The 21,812-nt window shown below is 42.7% G+C and overlaps 1 protein-coding gene across 1 annotated transcript; it reads left to right on the top strand.

The window, feature by feature from the left end:
* Nucleotides 1–4,468: 4,468 nt before the first annotated feature.
* Nucleotides 4,469–11,982, top strand: C2H3orf38 (chromosome 2 C3orf38 homolog). Its single transcript, XM_075854466.1, has 3 exons — nt 4,469–4,903; nt 6,516–6,718; nt 10,710–11,982. The coding sequence occupies exons 1-3, from the start codon at nt 4,777–4,779 to the stop codon at nt 11,253–11,255; spliced, it is 876 nt and encodes a 291-aa protein (XP_075710581.1). The 5' UTR covers nt 4,469–4,776; the 3' UTR covers nt 11,256–11,982.
* Nucleotides 11,983–21,812: the final 9,830 nt, after the last annotated feature.

The following is a 21,812-nucleotide window of genomic DNA, read 5'->3' as shown; positions in this document are numbered from 1 at the left end:
GTCATTGGCTGCTATGGGCATAAAAGGAGAGAAACTCATGGTGTGGCCCCCATGTTCCCCTAACCTCAACCCTATTGAGAACCTTTGGAGCATCCTCAAGCAAAATATCTATGAGGGTGGGAGGCGGTTCACATCAAAACAGAAGCTCTGGGAGGCTATTCTGACATCCTGCAAAGATATTCAAGCAGAAACTGTCCAAATACTCACAAATTCAATGGATGCAAGAATTGTGAAGGTGATATCAAAGAAGGGGTCCTATGTTAACATGTAACATGTAAGTTTTTTTTGATTGAAAGAGCTTTTGATTTCTGTAAATATGACCTGATGCTGCAAATTCAGCAAATGACCATTTTAGTTCTCTTTACAACCTTTAAAATGTTTTTATCTTTGTTGTGCATAATAATTTGAAACAGTGCATTTTGAGTTTTTTTACTTCTAAAAATAAATCTGTTGTCATTAGGAGATTTGTTCAATAAAATTTGCATTATACTCCAATGGTTGATGGCTTGAAGATTATACTGACTGTCATTTGCATCGACTCTTTAGGAAAATCAGCGAAAAATAACATTTGCATAATAATTTGGAACGTGGTGTAATGTGTAGAGGCAGCTATGGGGTCATTATACTGTATGGGGCGCTATGGGTGGCAATACACTGTGGGGGCAGCTATGGGGGACATTATACTGAGCAATTACAAGAGCTGCAGGTCCAAGGGGGGAGGCGCTGTGTAGCGCTATATACAAGGGGGGTGGCGCTATGTGGCACTATATACAAGGGGGGATTGCTGTATAGCACTATATAGAAGGGGGGAGCGCTGTGTATCACTATATCTAAAGGGGGATTGCTGTGTAGCACTATATATGAGAGGGAGGGCTATGTGACGCTGTTTACAGAGGGGGAGGGCTGTGTAGCGCTATTTACAGGGGTCAGTGTGTAGCTCCATCTACAGGGGTCTGTGTGTGGCTCTATCTACAGGGGTCAGTGTGTAGCGCTATCTACAGGGGGTTGTGTGTGGTGCTATCTACAGGGGCTGTGTGCATGTGGTGCTTTACCGTGTTTGACATAATTATATTCAGGGGCGCAGTCTATGGTGCTATAATATTTAGGGGCACAGCGTTTGGTACTATTTTATTCAGGGGCGCAGTGTTTGGTGCTATTATATTTAGGGGCACAGTGTGTGGCACCATGATCATTTTATCTTTGTTTAGAGGTGTGGAAATGTTGGAAAAGTGAGGAGCCAAAGACATCTGAGTGAAAAATTCTGCAGAAATGGGTCATGGCCGGGAAAAGTCGTCATGAAGTCTGGACCGGATTGAGTAGAAAAGAGGAAAAAAACTACGTTGTCACCTGTGAGTCACTAGATTTATAGACAATCTGTCATCTCTCCTGACATGTTTATTATAGGAAATCCTTGTATTTCACAAAAAATCTTTGTGCAGTCCAGGACTGATAGACAAATAAGTGTTACTATTCCCCTTGTCAGGAGAATGTGTCCCTACACGGTGCGATACTGTCAGCCTTTTGACAAGGGGAGTAGTAACACCCATTTGTTAATGTCTGGACAAAAAGGAAGTGTTAACAATAGTTACAGGGCGGCGATAGAGAAGGGGGGCCCAACTTTGGGTAACAGCCCAGGGCCTATAGTCTACTTAATCTGCCACTGCTGGGAGTAGTAGTAGTAGTAGTAGTAGTAGTAGTAGTAGTTTCACAACAGCTGGAGTGCCGAAGGTTGCCAGAACTCTGTACTACCCCATGGTGCAGCTGTAAAATATAATAAGTTAAAAAAAAAAGTTTTGAAAACAAACTTTCAGCATCATGTGTTACCCTGGTTCCTAAGGGTATGTTCACACGGCTTATTTTCGGCAGTTTTTCAGGACGAAAAATCGAAAGCAGAATGCCTCCAAATATCTTCCCATTGATTTCAATGGGAAAAATGGCGTTCTGTTCTGACGGGGCGTTTTTTTACGCGCCCGCTTTGAAAAACGGCTGTGAAAAAGAAGTGCATGTCACTTTTTGACGCGTTTTTGGAGCCGTTTTTCCATTAACTCTATAGAAAAACGGCTCCAAAAACGTCCGTAAAAACGCAGCGAAAAATGCGAGTTGCTTAAAAAACGTCTGAAAATCAGGAGCTGTTTTCCCTTGAAAGCAGCTCCGTATTTTCAGCCGTTTTTTGCTAAGCGTGTGAACATTCCCTAATAGTCAGACTTATCAGTTGACCACTAGATTTCTCTTCATCCCTGGTGGAACACAAATAAGAATGGGGCTGAACCCTTTTTCCCCATCACTGTGTTCCTGAGGGCTTATTCAGACGAACGGGATAGACGTCCGTGCAACGCGCATGATTTTCACACGCGTCGCACGGACCTATATTAGTCTATGGGGCTGTGCAGACAGTTGCATGATTTTTACGCAGCGTGAGTCCGCTGCGAAAAACTCACGACATGTCCGTTCTTTGTGCGTATTTCGCGCATCACGCACCCATTGAAGTCAATGGGTGCGTAAAAATCACGCGCACCACACGGAAGCACTTCCGTGGGACGCGCGTGATTCGCGCAACATCAGTGAAAAGGATGCATGAAAACAGAAAAGCACCACGTGCTTTTCTGTTTACAAACATCCAAACGGAGTGTCATAATGATGGCGGCTGTGAGAAAATCACGCAGCCACGCATCATACAGGGCTGACACACGGAGCTGTTAAGTGCCTTTTGCGCACGCAAAACGCCGCATTTTTTGCGTACGCAAAACGCACATGCTCGTGTGAATCCGGCCTGTGTGCGCTGCGTGCGTGATTACCTCCCACGGCCGTGTCATAGCCTGGTTGTTCGGTAAACCTGACTGATGGATCACATTTTCTTTTACACCTTGTGGGCGGCCGTGTGTGCGCGTGTGGCTTACCTACCGAAGAGATGGCACCAGGATGTACTATGGGAAGGAGACAAGCTGGCAGAGGCAGTGTGATGTTCTGGGCAATGTTCTGCCAGGGAAACCTTGGGTCCTGGCGTTTATGTAGATGTTACTTTGACTCATGCCGCCTACCTTTGTATGTGGTATACACGTACCACCTACTTTTCCTGCTGGGAAACTTTGGGTCCTTTAATACATACCGCCTACCTAAACAGTATTGCAAACCAAATTCGCCCCTTCGTGCCAACAGTATTCCCTAATGCATTGAATAAAGCACCCTGCCACGTTGCAAAACTTGAGGAATGGTTTGAGGAACATGAGAAACCTTTCGTATGTTCTCTTGGGTTGGATGTGCTGCAAGAAATTCTGCAACCATCCAACCCAGAATCCACAGGGAATATTGATGTTTCATTTGGTGCAGGTTTTTTTTTTCAGATTTAGGGTATGTTCACACGCAGTGTTTTCAAATGTATTTCGGGGTGTAAACGCCTTGAAAAATGCTAGCTAAACGCCTACAAACATCTGCCCACTGATGTCAATGGGAATAACAACGTTTAGTTCAGACGGGGCGTTTTTTTATGCCGATGTTTTAAAAACCGGTGTGTAAAAAGACGCCCCGTAAAAAGGAGCATGTCCGTTCTTGAGCCGTTTTTGGACTTGTTTTTCATTGTGCCAATGGAAAAACAGCTCCAAAAAATAATGTTTTCGACTATAAAAAACGGCTGAAAATCAGAGGCTGTTTTCCCTTGAAAACCGCTCTGTCGCTTTGAACCGTTTATGATTTTGCGTGTGAACATGTCATTGATCATTACCATGTATATTGTTTGCAAAAATATTATCCACACCCATATCGCTATGGAGAACAGTGATTTGCTTCCCCCATTGAACATTTAAAAACTGTACCGCAGGTCAATTTCTGCTCGAAAATTTTCTGCAGCGTGTATGAATTTTTTTTATAGGTTATCCACTTTGCTGGTACTATAACACGCTGCGACTTTTCAGCCCGCAAATCTGGATAGAAAATCAGCAGTAATTTGGCTGCTTGTGAACATTGCCTTCAAGGTGTCGACTTGGACTCCAAATTCCGATTGATAATCTGTGGGATGTGCTGAAAAAAGTCTGATCCAGGGAGACCTCACGTAAAGGATCTGCTGCCAAGACGTGCCCGATACCACAGGAACCACCAGATGTTTTGTGGAGTCCAAGAAGGGGGTCAGTCAGAGCTGTTTTGGTGGAATGAGGGTAACCCACACAAAATTAGGCAAAATTATATATAAAAAAAGAGGCAAAAAGATCTAAGGAAAGAATTAAAATCCCTGCTTTTTGAGGGTTACTTGTGCTACTTTTTATGCGCATTGTCTTATGAATCATTTGTAAGAGCTATGTAAACCTTTGAGGGAATTTTTTTTATTTTAATAAATTGATCAAAGGTGTCCATAGCCTTTTAATGCGACTGCAGGACGACGCTGTGAACGTGAAGCCCTGATCGCGGGGACGACTATGACGGTAACACGTGGCTGTAAGCATGTCACATGATGTCACTGCTGAGCGATGATTGGTGTAGAGAACAGCCAGAAACCGCCATGGTCTCCCCCCATACACTTGAGTTCATCCGTTTTAGTTCCCAATACCGCGGTCACGTTGGGCCACACAAGTTGTCCCTATTGTCACATGTCGCGATGCAGGTCAGTGTATTCCAACAGAACAAGTCCGGCAAACATTCCGCCGCGCAGGTGACGTCTGGTCACATGACACGGACGCTGCCGGAAGTGGGCTGCCTCTCCGGTTACTTTCGTTTCCCAGCTGTCAGTTTTCAGAGCGGAAGTCTTGGTCCCCGCAGTAGTGGTCCGGGTGGTTCTGAGTTTCGGCCATGGCGGGTCTGACTCCCCGGGAGAAGGAAGGTTGCAGGCGGCTGCTGACACATCTGGACATCGAGGACCTGTTCTCTGTAGCGGAGACTGTCACCAACCGCTTGATCCATGTGTTCAGTAAAGAAGGTGAGCGCCTCCTGCAGGTGGAGGACTACTGATCCCAGCAGGACAGCTCCGTGTGCAGCCAGCGCTGGTGTCTCCTGTGTCTGATGTAATGTTGCATGAAATCCTCTATTATGATGTTATTATGTGACTGCTCCCTGCAGATTAACCCTTCAGTATACGAGCCCTGCAATGTCCAGAATACAACCGCAGCCAAAGGGAGTCAATTTAACCAGTTCAGGACCAGGCATCGTTTTTCACGCGTTAGTTAAACGGCTATCATTTATTTGGGCTAGCGACGTGATTTGTGCAATGTTTTTTTTCATGACCAATGCAGCTTTTTACTATTTTTATATACATAATTTTTTTTAAATAATTTTTAGGCTTATAGTTGGATGAAAAGAGTAAAGAAAATGCTGCTTCTACTATTTATCTTTTTTTTCTGGTAATAATATTGTGTTACCCTAAAACAGACTTTTTATTTGTCGTCATCTATCGTACATTTTGGTACATTACATGTCTACTTTAGAGTAGTTGGGTCAGGACTAGCGTTATGAGAATGATTGGCGGGGGAAGGGTGTATTTTATGTGTCATTTTTATTTAATTTTTTATTTTTTTATTATTGCGGCCTGTCCCTCAAAGGTCCAAAAATACCTTTTGGGGACTTCATTATTATTATTTTTTTTTACACTATGCTTTTCCGCTTTAAATGGCTGCACGTCCACCCGAGTTACTGAGGAAATACGCCGTGTTATGGTGACTATTGTCAGTGTTAGGCCCCATGCACACGACCGTGCCCGCAATCACGGCCCGCGATTTGCGGGCACGGCCGGCCGCCGACTGACAGCCGCATTTTCGGGCCGTGCTCCCATACAAAGTATGGGAGCACGGCCCGCAAAATGCGAAAGAACGGACATGTTCCATAATTACCGGAACATTTCCACAGCACGGACACCCGTCCGTAGCGCTACGGAAAGGTGTCAGTGTTCAATGAAAGTGAATGGCTGCGTTTTTGCGGACCGCAATTGCGGTCTGCAAAAACGGAGGTTTTTTACGGTCGTGTGCATGGGGCCTTAGGGCTGCGCTGGCTCTAGATAGACCCAGCATAAGGCTACATTCACACAAACGTAGCCCACCTCGGACGTGAAAAACTGCCATTTTCCACGTCCGATATGGACCCGTGCGGGACGCGTTGTCATGGATCCCCCACAGACTACAGTCTATGGAGGAATGCGTGACACGCAATAAAATAGGACATGTCCTATTTTTCAACGGAACGTTCACGCGCTCCGTTGAAACAACGGTCTTGTGAACGGCTCCATTGAAATGCATGGGTCCGTGTAATGGCCGTTGTTTTAACGGCCGTCACATGGACGAGATTCACGTTCGTGTGAATGAGTCCTTAGTCTCCTACTACCAGTGTCCCGGCGATTATATGACCAGTCACATGATCACCGGGATCAATAAAGGCAGCGATGCTGAAGTGCAATACCAGACACAACCCATAGACGAGAGTGGCGCTGTTTCTGGGGGGAAAAGACTGTCTAATTTCGTACATGCCCTATAACTTGGTTAGTGTATATATGTTTCTTTTCTAGTATCTACAGACAATAACTGTTTGTATCTTCTCTCTAGAGGCCTTTGATGCGATCGTTACTTACAGTAAAAGTGCAGAAGAGCTCCTGAAAAGAAGAAAGGTTCACCGCAGCGCTATTTTTAAGTATCTTGTTTCCGAAGATGTCACCGCGATGCCGTCAAGTGAAAAAAGTCAGCTGATCCAGTGTACACTGGATCACTGGAGAGGTCCAAGTGCTCGACCTACAACTCCAAGTCAAAAGGTGAAGAAGATACAGAAGATCTCCATCCGTCCAGACAGGGTGTTCTAATGAGGCTTTACGCCTTGTTCACACGGCGCAAAAAAAAAAACGATGTGTCAAAAACACTAGCGGTTTTGTAAAGCAACTTTAAAACTACAGACGTTTTCTACACGTTTTGGCGCATTTTTTGGGCGCGTAATTAGGACTCCCTATTGCCTATGGGCATTAGGTGCGTTTTACGCGCTAAAGAATTAACCTGATGCTTCCCTTTTTACACTACGTGTTTCTTAAATGCGAGCATAAAAAAAACGTGTCGAATGCGCTGATTCCATGCACGCGACCGTAAAAAATCTCCGTAATACGGTCCGCTATTATAGACTCATTCAGTTCTATTGGCCGCAGACATCTTTCCTTATCGCTACGGATAGGTGTCCAGGCCGTTGAACTGTAACGGAAAAGATAGAACATGTTCTATCCATCGCGGGCCATGATTATGGGCCCAGCCGTGTGCGTGAGGCCTAACGATGTGCTTTCTTATTGATGTCAATGGAAAACTTAAAGAAACCCTCCACTTTTTCTATTTCCCTCTCGATTTGTACATTGGTGTTTCAGCGGGGTGCTTTGTGTAGAAATACTTGCCGATCCCTGCATCTTGTCGTTTTCGGCTCCAGTGCCGGTCATGTCCCTCTGACTTGTCTTGAATCACTGCTTTTCAGAAATCCGGAGCTCAGGCTCTCAATGCATTCCTGTGGGAGCCGGAACGAGGCTCCATAGGAATGCATTGAGAGCCCTACTTCCGGTTTTCTGAAAAGCAGTGATTCAAGACAAGTCAGAGGGACATGACCGGCACTGGAGCCGAAAACGACAAGATCTGCGGATCGGCAAGTATTTCTGCACACAGCACCCCGCTGAAACACCACGTACACCATGTACAAATGGAGAGGGAAATGGAAAAAAAAAAGTGTACTGCTCCTTTAGATCATTCGTTTTTTGGGGCGTAAAATGTTTAGAATACACGCCGTGTGAACAAGGCCTTAGGGTATGTTTACACAGGACAGATACGCTGCAGTTTTCCTACCAGAATGTCCACTGCAGAAACTGCATGTTAAAAAAAAAATATATATATATATAAAGTTTCATACTTGCGTAGCCACGGCGATGTGTCCCTCTGCCATCCTGCAGCCCGACTACCTGGGATGATGTCTCATCCCATGTGACCACTGCAGCCCGTGATTGGCTGCAGTGGTCACATGGGTTGAAACGTCATTCCAGGAGACCAGCCTGGATGAAGACGCACAGAATTCGAAGTAAATAAGCTATTTTTTTTTTTTTTTTCTGATTTGCGATTTTTGCGGCGGATCTGCTATTTGTTGCGTTTTACCTCCACATTGAATTCAATGGGGAAAACCTGCAAAAAGAAAGCAGCGATTAGACAAATACAATTGACATTAAAAAAAACGCACCGCACTTTCATTTCTGAGCGTTTTTTCCGCTTATCATTTGCGCAGCGTGTGGATGTATTTGTTGAAATCTCATCCACTCTGCTGCTACTGTGTTATGCTGCGGATTTTCCTCAACTAAATACGTTGCGGAAAATACGCAGTAATTCCGCTACGTGTGTGCTTACCCTTACGGTGCATTTAGACGAGACTGTTTTGTAAAATTTATATAAATTAAACGATAATGTAAATGTACCAAAAAATGGTGCCTACATAAAGTACAACTAGTCCCGCAAAAAACAGTCTCATACAACTACGTCGGACAAAAAATGAAAAAGTTATGAGTTATGCGCTTTTTTGGGCAGTTTTTGATGCAGTTTTTTTTTCTTTTATCTAAAAGCCAATAATAGATTCATAAGGAATGGGAGGTATAAAAGAAGAACATACTTTTTCTTCCCATTCAACCGCTAGCGTTTATAGGAGTGGTTTGTTTGTTTTTTGGTGCAGTTTTTGAACATTTGTGTGTGTGAAGGAAGCCTTATACACAGTCGCTTCATGTCTTCCGCTCTTTGCAGCAGCTCTCCAGTCCTAAGTCAGTTTTAACCCCTTCCCGCCGCACCCCTTTTTCAGATTTTCATTTTCGTTTTTTCCTCCACACATTCCAAAAGCCATAACGTCTTTATTTTTCCGCCGATATAGTACTATGAGGGCTTGATGTTTGCGGGACGAGTTGTAGTTTTTTGTAGCACCATTTACTTTGCCATATAATGTACTAGGAAACGGGAAAAAAATTATTGGGGTAGAAAATGAAAAAAACAGCAATTCCTCCATGTTTTTTTGCGCGCTGTTTTTACGGAATTCACTCTGCAATTAAAACAACATGTTAACTTTATTCTGTGGGTCAATACGATTACGGCGATACCAAATATATATATATTTTTTTCTATATTTTACTACTTTTACATGTAAAAACCTAAGTGTAAAAAAGAATTATTTTGCGTTGCCAAATTCCGAGAGCCACAACTTTTTATTTTTCCGTCGATTAATTGGTATGAGGGCTTATTTTTTGCGGGATAAGCTGTAGTTTTTAATAATACCATTTTGGTGTAAATGCGACGGTTTGATCACTTTTTATTTCATTTTTTGTGGCAGATTAGGTGACCAAAAAATAGAGATTCTGGCGTTTACAATTTTATTTTTTATTTTTTTACGGCGTTCACCGTGCGGGTTAAATAATGATATATTGTAATAGTTCAGACTTTTACGGATGCGGAAATACCAATTATGTTTATTAATTTTTTTTATTATGCTCTAGGGTGAAAATGGGAAAAGGTTTTTTTTTTTTTAAACTTTTAATATATTTATTTATTTATTTTTTACACCCCAAAAAACTTTATTTAACTTATTTTTACTTCTTTTATTAGTCCCCCTAGGGGACTCCAACCAGCGATGGTTAGATCGCTTGCACGATATACTGCAATACTAATGTATTGCAGTATATCGTGATTCTGACAGGCAAATATTAAGCCCTGCCGGAGGCAGGGTTTAATAGGTGTACAAAGATGGCGGACCTGGGGGTGTTCATTAAGCCCCCAGGCAGCCATAGCAACCATTGCCCCCCCCCCCGCGATTGTGTTGCGGGGGGCGCGATGAGCTGTTAGAGGGGGTCGCCCCCCTCTTTCTGACGATTTAAATGCTGCGGTCAGTATTGACCGCGGCATTTAACGAGTTAAACTAGCGGGCTCGAGCGCGATGCCGCTAGTTCCTCTGAAGTGTCGGCTGTAACAAACAGCCGACACCCACATCGTATGGAGCGAATTCACTGCGTGAGCCCGCTCCATACTTCCCCTACCCGACTTTGGCGTATGGATACGTCAAATGTGGGGAAGGGGTTAACCAGGCCGTGTCTCAGAAATTACTTGCTCCTTTCAAATGAGAGGGGCTGTGTTGCAATTTAAGCTCAGTTCTAAGTCTGCTGTCAAGCCATTTTGGAGAGCTGCTGAAGGGGTTGCTGCACTTTACTAAGAGCCGCGGCCCCTTTATTCTAGGTACTGGTCGGGAGTTTCAGTAACCAGTAAATATGAGATGGGATCCCCCTTAACTTCTCAGATAAATAGAATTTCTTTAAAGTGGAACTAAACTTTCAGAAAACTCTGACATGTCAGGAGTTTTGAGTGTTGCTGGTCTGAGCACTGAGACCCCCACCAATCGCTAAAACGGAGCAGCAGGAGTTCTCGGGTGAGCGCTGAGCCGCTTGGTTTCTGATGGGCTCTTCTCGGAAAACCGAGCAGTTGGTGTGCGGGCCCTTAGACTTTCTATTGAGCCCGTACACCAACTGCTTGGCTTCCCGCGAAAAGCCGATCAGAAACCAAGCGGCTCACATGAGCGCACTTCTGCCGCTTTGTTTTAGTGATCTGTGGGGGTCCCATTGCTTGGACCCCCACCGATCAAAACTCCTGACATGTCAGAAGTTTTCTGAAAGCTTAGTTACCCCTTAAGTAAAGTGTGTGATTATCAGGAAACAAACTGCAGTTTTATAGAAATATATAGATTTATGTTCTTTGTGTTTTTAGGTTGAAAAAGAACCTGAATCTGAACCTGAACCTGAGACACTGAACTGTGAGTTGCTTGGAAAACACTTTTGCAATTGGTTCTACGCCCTGCTGAACTCTCAGAATCCATCGCTGGGGCAAAGCAAGGATGACTGGGGACCTCAGCACTTCTGGGAGAATGCAGTGCTGAAGCTGTCCTACAGAGCAGCAGAGCAGGCCACAGAGGAATACAATGGCTCTCAGGTGTCAAGTCTGCGTCTTCTTGCACTTACACGAGATGAGAGACTCATATTTAACCCCAACGTGGATAGCAGAGGTTTAAAATGTGTGCCCTCTCCTCACGGGCTCGTGGTGGTGGCAGTGGCCGGAACCATCCACAGAGACAACGTCTGGCTGGGAATATTTGAACAGATTTTTGGATTGGTCCGCTGTCCAGTGGGCAAAAACTGGAAGATCAAGAATGTGAACCTCAAAATCCTCGGGCAGAACACTTTAACCTGTGAAGAGTCACAAGAACTGCCTGCCGTTACCTTACAGTGCAACGAATTGAAGATGTACTACAGCTGAACCCTTAAACTCTCTCCTAGAATATGAGATCCGAGATCATAACGCAAGAGATCGTCAATGAGATCACTTCAGAAAAATGTGTGGTCACGCTGGAACGAAGTGTGGGGCGAAGATGGAAACGTGACAGAGTAATGGAGAAGCGTGACAGGCATTACATAGGGGTTTTCCCATTGATAAACATCACACGCCTAGCGGTCCCCATAGGGAGTCCCAGCAGTTGGCCCTACACCGGTCAAATATTTACCACCTATCTAGATATGCGATGAATGTTTCCTGAGTGGAAAAACCCTTTAAGCCTTTGTTTTCTATACAATATTGCTGGCTATTCACCTGTTTTGCGTCTTAGGGAAGGTTCTCACATCACATTTTAGTTGCCGGTTTATCTTCCCTTTTTGATCCCAGGAAGGGTTGAAGGATACAGTTTTTGTTTTCTCCTCTTCCCTGCTCATGGGTCTATTCCCATATAATTTCTGAAACATGACTTGTGAACCCAGACTTAAAGGGATATTCCCACTATAAACAATTATGGATATTTCCTTAACTCCCAAGAACTGAATGGAGAGAGCCACGCACATGTCCGTTTATTATCTGCCTGGACGAGTTGGCCTGTGGATATTCCATAATTCTCTTTAGTGAGAATAACCGTTTAAGTTGATTTTCAGACAGAACTTAAAACATTTCCCTATTTTTAGTAAATCCCTTCATTAGTAAATCAAACATAAAGATCTGTCGTGCATTACATTTTATTTTCTACATAGTTCCAGTTTAAACTCCGAGATTTGTTCTCTTAATATATTGCTGACAGACACACAGCAAAATGCAAAAACTGATTACATTTTGCTTTTCACCACCAAAACATTGTGAACTTATTGTATTAAAACTTTCCCAGTCAAGAGATAAAGGGTATGTTCACACGGCCTATTTACGGACGTAATTCGGGCGTTTTTGCCCCGAATTACGTCCGAAAATAGCGCTGACAAACGTCTGCCCATTGAAAGCAATGGGCAGACGTTTGTCTGTTCACACGAGGCGTATATTTACGCGCCGCTGTCAAATGACGGCGCGTAAATAGACGCTTGCGTCAAAGAAGTGACCTGTCACTTCTTTGGCCGTAATTGGAGCCGTTATTCATTGACTCCAATGAATAGCAGCGCTAATTACGGCCGTAATGGACGCGGCGTTCAAGCGCCTGCACATGCCGGTACGGCTGAAATTACGGGGATGTTTTCAGGCTGAAACATCCCCGTAATTTCAGCCGTAACGGACGCCCTCGTGTGAACATACCCAAACTCTGGTTGTTTGACAATTTTTAAGCCCGATAGATCATCTTCTTTGCTGAAAAATAATTGTCTGCCACGGAATATAATCAGTAGATTGTTAAAGGGCCCCGATATTAAAATGTATCTTATATTATAAGCCAAGTTCCCTCTAAGTTTTGGCAGCTCCTGAGCGGGGCAGTTAGGGAGCAGGGCGAGTCTCCATCAATGGTGGGCGATCTGATGACCAAAAGTAATACCCCCAGTAAACGCTAATATAGTGACTAAATAAGAGAATAAGAAAACTTATTTTAAATAACTTTTTTTAAATGGTATCAAATTTACAAGTACAGTAGTAAAAGTTATTAACACCAATTATAGGCCTCAATGAAAGAATCCTTCATTACACCACTGTCCTTGTAGATGGCGTCACACGCATCCCTCCCTGTAGATGGCGTCACACGCATCCCTCCCTGTAGATGGCGTCACACGCATCCCTCCCTGTAGATGGCGTCACACGCATCCCTCCCTGTAGATGGCGTCACACGCATCCCTCCCTGTAGATGGCGTCACACGCATACCTCCCTTTAGATGGCGTCCCACGCATCCCTCCCTGTAGATGGCGTCCCACGCATCCCTCCCTGTAGATGGCGTCCCACGCATCCCTCCCTGTAGATGGCGTCCCACGCATCCTCCTGCAGATGGCGCCACACAGACTCCCTCCTCCCCTTGTATATAGCGCTGCACAGCAATCCCCCCCTGTATGTAGCGCTACACAGCCCCCCCTCCTCCCCTTGTATGTAGCGCTACACCGCCCCCCCATCTCTTGTATGTAGCGCTACACAGCCCCACCCCTCCTCTTGTATTTAGCGCTACACAGCCCCCTTCTCCCATTGTATGTAGCGCTACACAGCCCCCTCTCTCCCTGCATATACAGCCACAGAGTTCCTTAAAAAAATAAAATAAGATTGTGCACACCTTGCCCCGTTCCAGCGACAGACGAAGCGCTACATTGTCTCTCTGGCGGGACGCATGCGCAGACCGGCGTAATGATGTGACGTCATCACCCCGGCCTGCGCGACTCCTAGCGCCTTATAGGCTGCAGGCCTAACGTGACCTGCAGCCTATAGTATTCATTTGTATGTGCGTCCTGAGGATGCACATACAAGTGAATGTGGCCGTCGCTAGTATCGGAGCCCCCTGTGCTCGGGCTTTAAAGTTTAGTGAGCGGGCGGATCGTGGAAGGTGCATGGCCGTGCAGCTGCGCACCTTATAGGGAACACTGCTTATAAGATGTAGTTAAGGCTTTGTTCACATCTGCGTCAGTGCTCCATTACAACGTTTTCGTTGAAGTTTTTCGTCGGAACGGAGCCCTGACTGACACAAACTGAAAACGTAGGTTTCCGTTTGCATCACCATTGATTTCAATGGTGACTGATCCGGTGCCAATGGTTTCCGTTTGTCTCTGTTGTGTACTGATCTAGTTCCTCTCGCTCACCCCGCTAAAGTGGGGAAGAAGTGGCGAGAGGTCACGATTAGAGGAGGTATTGTGATTGAACACTGAATTGACAGTTAGATTAGATGGAGAGATGGACCGTAAAAGCTATGCACCCGACGCGCGTTTCGCCTGCTTTCCGGCTTCTAGAGGAACTAGATCAGTACACACTGTCGGGTGATTACACATCACTGACATACGATACTCAATCAAACATCACGAGCAGTTCAGAGTCCTGACGGCGGCTTACGGAAGTCAGTTAGCCTGGGAGTTCCACTGTCTTGCCTGTCGCTCCCTCTGCCCTCGGCGGTGTGGGCGATAAACACTAACACAGTGCTTACTATGCGGCAACAAAATAAAGCGGTACAGAGCTAAGCGCAATACCCTTTTCCATTCATCCTTGCGGTTACTAGCTGACCACGCCGCTGGTATAGCTCTCATACCAGGGAGCACTTAGCCTGCCGTCAGAGCAATCATCAATTATTTTCCCATAATATGTGAATGAGAATACAGGTATTTATATTCCTTTTGAACAAATCTCCATCTTAGGTATTTAGGACAAGGTGATATCTGGGCTTATTCATTGCCACTCCCTTGCAATTCATATTGACACTCCTTGCAGCAGTGATGATGGGTAATGTTATACCATCATCACTGTATGATAGCATCATTGGATAGTATTCATTCTATAAGGCAAATTGTGTCCTTTAACCCCTTAAGGATGCAGCCTTGTTTTGGCCTTAAAGAGTCTCTGTCACCACATTATACGTGGCCTATATTGTACATGATGTGATCGGCGCTGTAATGTAGATTACAGCAGTGTTTTTTTATTTAGAAAAACGATCATTTTTGACGGAGTTATGACCTATATTAGATTTATTCTAATGAGTTTCTCAATGGACAACTGGACGTGTTTTACTATATGACCAAGTGGGCTTGTACAGAGGAGTGTATGATGCTGACCAATCAGCGTCATACACTTCTCTCCATTCATTTACACTGCAGATAGCGATATAGCTATATCACTATGTGCAGCCTCATTCACACACTATAACACTACTCATGTGTCATGACAATGAATATGCATTACCTCCAGCCAGGACGTGATGTGTATTCAGAATCCTGACCACTTCTGTAGCGTCTGTGTGATTTACAGCACAGCGAGATCTCGCTGTGAATGACCGCTTACAGCGTAATCTCGCGAGACTACGCCTGCTGTGCTGTAAATGACAGAGACGCTACAGAAGTGGTCAGGATTCTGAATAAACATCACGTCCTGGCTCGAGGTAATGTATATTCATTGTCATGACACATGAGTAGCGTCATAGTGTGTTTATGTCAATACACATAGCGATATAGCTATATCGCTATCTGCAGAGTAAATGAATGGAGAGAAGTGTATGATGCTGATTGGTCAGCGTCATACACTCCTCTGTACAACGCCCACTTGGCCATATAGTAAAAACGCCCAGTTGTCCATTGAGAAACTCATTAGCATAAAGCTAATATAGGTCATAACTCTGTCAAAAATTATCGTTTTTCTAAATAAAAAACACTACTGTAATCTACATTACAGCGCCAATCACATCATGTACAATATAGGGCACTTATAATGTGGTGACAGAGCCTCTTTAAGGCTCAGAGCCTATTTTTGAAATCTGACATATTTCACTTTATGTGGTAATAACGTCGGAATGCTTAAATCTATCCAAGCGACTCTGAAATTGTTTTCTCGTGACATATCGGGCTTTTAGTGGTAAAATTTGTTCGATTTATTCAGTGTACATTTGTTAAAAATTGCAAAATTTAGAAAAAATTAAATTTTTCTGAATTTAAATGCATCTGCTTGTAAAACAGATGGTTATACCCCCCAAAATAGTTACTAGTTCACATTTCCCGTATGTCTACTTTAGATTGGCATCATTTTTTTTCTTTTCTTTTCTTGGACCTTACAAGGCTTAGTACATAAACAGCAATTTCTCATATTTTTAAGAAAATTTCAAAAGCCTTTTTTTTAAGGTACCTGTTCAACTCTGAAGTGGCTTTGAAGTATTCAAAACAGCATTTAGAAAGTTTTTTTTTAACACTTTAGGCATTTCACCGGAATTAAAGCAAAGTGGAGGTGAAATTTTCAAATTAAATTTTTCTTGCTGAATTAAAATTTTATTCCATTTTTTTTTCTGTAACACAGAAGATTTTACCAGAGAAACACTACTAATTATGTATTGTCCAGATTCTGCAGTTTTTAGAAATGTCCCACATGTGGCTCTAGTGCGCTCGTGGAATAAAACACAAGCCCTAGAAGCAAAGAAGCACCTATTGCATTTTGGGGCCTCTTTTTTTTATTAGAATATATTTTAGGCAGCATGTCAGGTTTGAAGAGGTGTTGAGGTGCCAAAACAGTAGAAATCCCCCAAAAGTGACCCCATTTTGGAAACTACACCCCTCAAGGAATTCATGTATGGTGGTTGTTACCATTTTGACTGCACAGTTTTTTCACAGCACATATTTGAATTGGGCTGTGAAATTTTATAAAATGACATTTTTTCCAATAAGATGTAATTTTTGATAGAATATCTTATTTTCACAAGATATAAAATACCCCGTTTTGTTGCCCAATTTGTCCTGAGTGCGGCAATACCCCATTTGTTGTGATAAACTGCCGTTTGGGCCCATGGGAGGACTCCGAAGGAAAGGACCGCCATTTGACCTACTGGGGATTTTCTGGTGCTAAGTCATGTATGCAGAAGCCCCTGAGGTACCAGTACAGTTGAAACCCCTGAGAAGTGACCCCATTTTAAAAACTATACCCCTTAAGACATTCATCTAGAGGTGTAGTTAGTATTTTGGCCCCACAGGTATTGTGGAAAAAAGATAATGCGCAGCAGATGGTGCAGAGTGAGATTTGCAATTTTTTTCTATATATATGCCATGTCAGTGTCCGATATATTGTGCCCAGCATGTGCCACCGGAGATCTACATCCCATAGACTGTAATGTGGGTTCTCCCAGGTACGGCAATACCCTACATGTGGCTGTTATCAGCTGCCTGGGCACGCAGCAGGGCTCAGAAGTGAAATATGAGGGGCATAAGCTGTGCAGAGTGTGTCAGGGTAGATTAAAAATCTAAGGGATGTATGATAAATTTTAAAACACTCTTTCATATAGAGCCCTGGTTTTTTTGGACACGTGTCACATTGATATATTGTGTCCTCCCTTATCCCCATCTTATAGCAGACTTTGCACCTCTTTTGACCTTTTTCCCTTCTTGCCAGTTTGGGGAACTTCTTCTGGAAAGTGTGGCCTCGCTTCCAGAAGTACTGGGTGCCCCCTTCTTGGTCCCTAAAGATTAGGTTCTTGATAATGATGTGCACGGCCAGCTTCTTATACCACACCCCATGGCGCTGTAGGGCTTCAGGACTTGATCTGACAAGTCCACCCCTCCCATGTACCTATTGTAGTCCAGGATGCAGTCTGGTTTAGGGGTCTCTGTACTGGTACCTCGTACAGGTACATGGGTACTGGTGTGGCCATGTACTGTTATTACAAGGACTTCTCTCTTGTTCTTGACACACAATATGTTGCTGCTATATTGTGCCCTGCTCTCACACCTGAGTGTTTGCCCAAGCAGAGTCTTAGGGAGGCCTCTCAGATTTCTTCGCGCAGTGCTGCATTCTCTCTCTCTCTCTCTCTGTCTCTGTCTCTGTCTTTCTCCCCCCCCCCCCCCCTCGGGACAAAAAAAACGTAATAAAAATATTTTAAAAAACGTATAAGTTACATAAACAGGAACTGCTTTTTTTTTTCCTATAATATGTCTTTTATTATAGGGAAAAAATTAAAACGTTTAAAAAAGTACACATATATGGTATCACCGCGTTCATAACGACCCAAGCTATAAAACTATAATATTAATTTTCCCGCACGGTCAACACCGCAAAAAAAAAATAAGTAAACAATGGCAGAATCACAATTTTTTTTTGGTCACCTCGCCTGCCAAAATAAAGATTAAAATGTGATCAAAAAGTCGCATGTACCCCAAAATTGTACCAATAAAAACTACAACTCGTCCCGCAAAAAACAAGCCCTTACACAGCTTTTTTTGACTGAAAAATAAAAGTTATGGCTTTCAGAATATGGTGACACAAAAAAAATTAATGATTTAAGAAAAAAGTGATTTTACTGCAGAAACGCTACAAAACATAAAAATAACTATATACGTATGGTATCGCCGTAATCGTATCGACAGGCAGAATAAAGTAAAATTGTCACTTATAGACCAGGGTGAATGCCGTAAAAAAAATGAAAAATATTGTCAGAATTATGTATATAAAAAAAACTTTTCCCATTTTTTTTTCTCTAAAGTAATGTAAAAAAATACACAAAATTGGTATTGCTGCCTTCGTAAAAGTCCGAACTATAACAATATATCATTATTTAACTCGCACGGTGAACGTCATAAAAAAATAAAGGATTTAGAACGCCAAAATTGCTGTTTTTTTGGTCATCTTAGCTCTCGAAAAAAAAATCATAAAAAGTGCTCAAAAAGTTGTGTATACCAAACAATGGTACCAATAAAAACTACAGTTCATCCCGCAAAAAATAAGCCCTAACACCACTCAATCCACCAAAAAATAAAACAAGTTATGCCTCTTGGAGGCATGGTGAAACAAAACAATTTTTTTTCAACAAATAAGTTTTGCTTTGTAAAAGGAGTAAAATATTTAAAAAAAAAACTTGTTGCTTTTAAAGCATGGAGAAAGCCGTAAAAACGAAACCCAAAAAACAATGGAGGAATCGCAGTTTTTTCCAATTTCAGAATTTTATTTTCAGTTTCGCAGTACATTAAATGTTACTTTAAATGGTGTCAATAGAAACTACAACTCCTCCTGCAAGAAATAAGCCCTCACACCACTCTAGTGACGGAAAAAGAAAAAAGTTATGGCTCTTGGAAAGCGGGGATGGAAAAACAAAAAAGAAAAAGCAAAAAATGGATCAGTCCGGAAAGGGCTAATTAATTTCTAATAAAAAAACATTTATGACCAAATGTCGGGTATTTCCGTACTCGGGAGAAATTCCTTAACAAATGTTGGGGTGCTTTTTCTCCTTTAGCCCTTGTGAAAATGAAAAAATTCAACATTTTAGTGGAAATAATGTTTATATTCATTCTCTCGGCCTAAGGCCTGATTCACACGAGTGCTGCACATCTGGGACGTGAAAAACCGCAATTTTTCACGTCCGAGGTGCATCCATGCTCGGCGCTGTGGGACGCAATGTCACGCATCCCCTATAGTTGAGTCTATGGTGAGATGCGTAAAAAGATAGGACCCTTCACACGGTCTGTTGAAGCACGGCTGTGTGAACGGCCACATTAACTTACATAGGTCCATGGGACAGCTGCTGTTTCAACGACCGTCCCACGTACGTTTAATAAGTTTGTGTGAATCAGGCCTTATTCTAATAAATTCTGCAAAAGACCTGTGGGTTCTAAATGCTCACTATACCCCTAAATAGATTCCTTAAGTGGTTTAGTTTCCGAAATGGGGTGACTTATGGGGTGTTTCCACTGTTTTGGTCTCTCAGGGGCTTTGCAAATGCGACATGACACCCGTCCAAAAGCAAAATAGCGCTCCTTCCCTTGTAAGCCCCGCTGTGGGTCCAAACAGCAGTTTATTACCACATATGGCATATTGCCGTAATCGGGAGAAATTACTTTACAAATGTTGGGGTGCTTTTTCAGAAAAAAAAAGTAGATTTTTATCTTCACAAACTAATTCCAATGAATTCAGCAAAAAAACTGTGGGGTCAAAATGCTAACTATATTCCTAAAAAAACATCCTTGAGGGATTTAGTTTCCAAAATGGGGTCACTTTTGGGGGGGTTTCCACTGTTTTGGTCCTTCCAGTGCATTGCAAATGTGACATAGCACTGAAAACTATTCCAGCAAAATCAGCGCTACAAAATCCAAATGACGCTCCTTCTCTTCTGAGCCCTGCTGTGGTTCCAAATAGTAGTTTATTGCCACATATGGGATATTGCGGTAATCAGGAGAAATCGCTTTAAAATGTTGGGTTGTTTTTTCTCCTTTATTCCTTGTTAAAATTAAAAATGTATATGTTTTTTTCAGAAAGAAAAGTACATTTTCATCTTCACAGACTAATTCCAATGAATTCAGCAAATAAACTGTAGGGTCAAAATGCTAACTATACCCCTAAATAAATAAATTCCTTGAGGGGTGTAGTTTCCAAAATGGGGTCACTTTTGGGAGCTTTCCACTGTTTTGTCACCACAAGATCTCTTCAAACCTGACATGGTGCCTGATATATATATATATATATATATATATATAAAAAAAGGAGGCCCCCAAAATCCAGTAGGTGCTCCTTTGCTTCGGAGGCCTGTGTTTCAGTCTATTACCACACTAGGGCCACATGATATTTCTAAAAACTGCAGAATCTGGGCAATAAATATTGAGTTGCATTTCTCAGGAAAACCTGTGTTACAGAATTTTTTTTATTACAAATGAATTTTGGCAAAAAAATATTGAAGTTTCTGAATGCTGTTTTGAATACTTTGAGGGGTGCAGTTTTCAAAATGGGGTGATTTATGGGGACTTTCTAATATATAAGGCCCTCAAAGCCACCTCGGAACTGAACAGGTCCCTGAAAAAATTGCCTTTTGAAATTTTCTTGAAAACGTGAGAAATTGCTGCAACAGTTCTAGGTCTAACGCCGTAGAAAAATGAAAGGACATTCAAAAAACAATGCAACCCTAAAGTAGACATATGGGATATGTGAAATAGTAATTATTTTGTGTGGTATTACTATCTGTTTAATAAGCAGATACATTTAAATTGGGAAAAATGCAAATTTTTGCAAATTTTCTAAAACTTTTGGTGTTTTTCACAAATAATTGGATTTATCGACCAAATTTTTTCACTAACATAGTACAGTATGTCACAAGTAAACAATTTCAGAATCACTTGGATAGGTAAAAGCATTCCCAAGTTATTACTACATAAATTGACACATGTCAGATTTGAAAGAATCGGCTTCGTCCTCCAGGCCAAACCAGGCTCAGTTCTGAAGGGGTTAATCACACACACAAAAACGAACAAATAGACCAGTGTGAATCCGGGGAACTCTGCTATTCTACATGATAAAAGTCAATGTCTGTCTGTCCTCTATAGGCATCCAAATGCCTGAACCGTTTGACCCCAAATTTGGCTCACAGGTACATCGGGTGTTCAGGAAGGTTGTCCCAACCTTGCGGTTATCAGCCATTATCACATGATCACGATCCAATACTATAAAAGCGAATACAGACCTTTGCTTTTATAGTAAATATGTATTTATCTGGCAGTAGCAGGTAGTGCACTTTACAAGATAATGCTAGATGGGAAGGTACAGGGGAGTGGTTATCCATAGCAACCAATCAGAAAGGAAAGCTGCATTACTAGCTGCAGAGACTCCTCTTGCCCAACTGCAAGCTGATCAAATGCGTTATACTGCTGCTTGAGCTGCTGAAACTCCTCAGCAAACGCAGGCTCTCTCAGCAACAGATGAGACAGGTGGCTCTCAGAAGGGCAGAGACTCCTGCCTGAACCCAGGCCAGTCAGCAAGCAGATAGAGCGCATCATGTTCAGCGTTTTAATGAGTGGGCTTTCATGCATGATGCTGTTTTTAATTATGATCCAACCATAGTCTATGTCCAACTGGTAATAAAACAGCCAAGTTTTGCTAATCAACAGGCTCTGTCACTATCTTATGACTCCGTTTCCTACCAGTTTAGCTGTTCGGTATTTAGGAAG

This window comes from Rhinoderma darwinii, chromosome 2, assembly GCF_050947455.1.
Source record: "Rhinoderma darwinii isolate aRhiDar2 chromosome 2, aRhiDar2.hap1, whole genome shotgun sequence".
Taxonomy (NCBI): Eukaryota; Metazoa; Chordata; class Amphibia; order Anura; family Rhinodermatidae; genus Rhinoderma; species Rhinoderma darwinii.
This window is presented reverse-complemented; position numbering and strand designations above follow the sequence as displayed.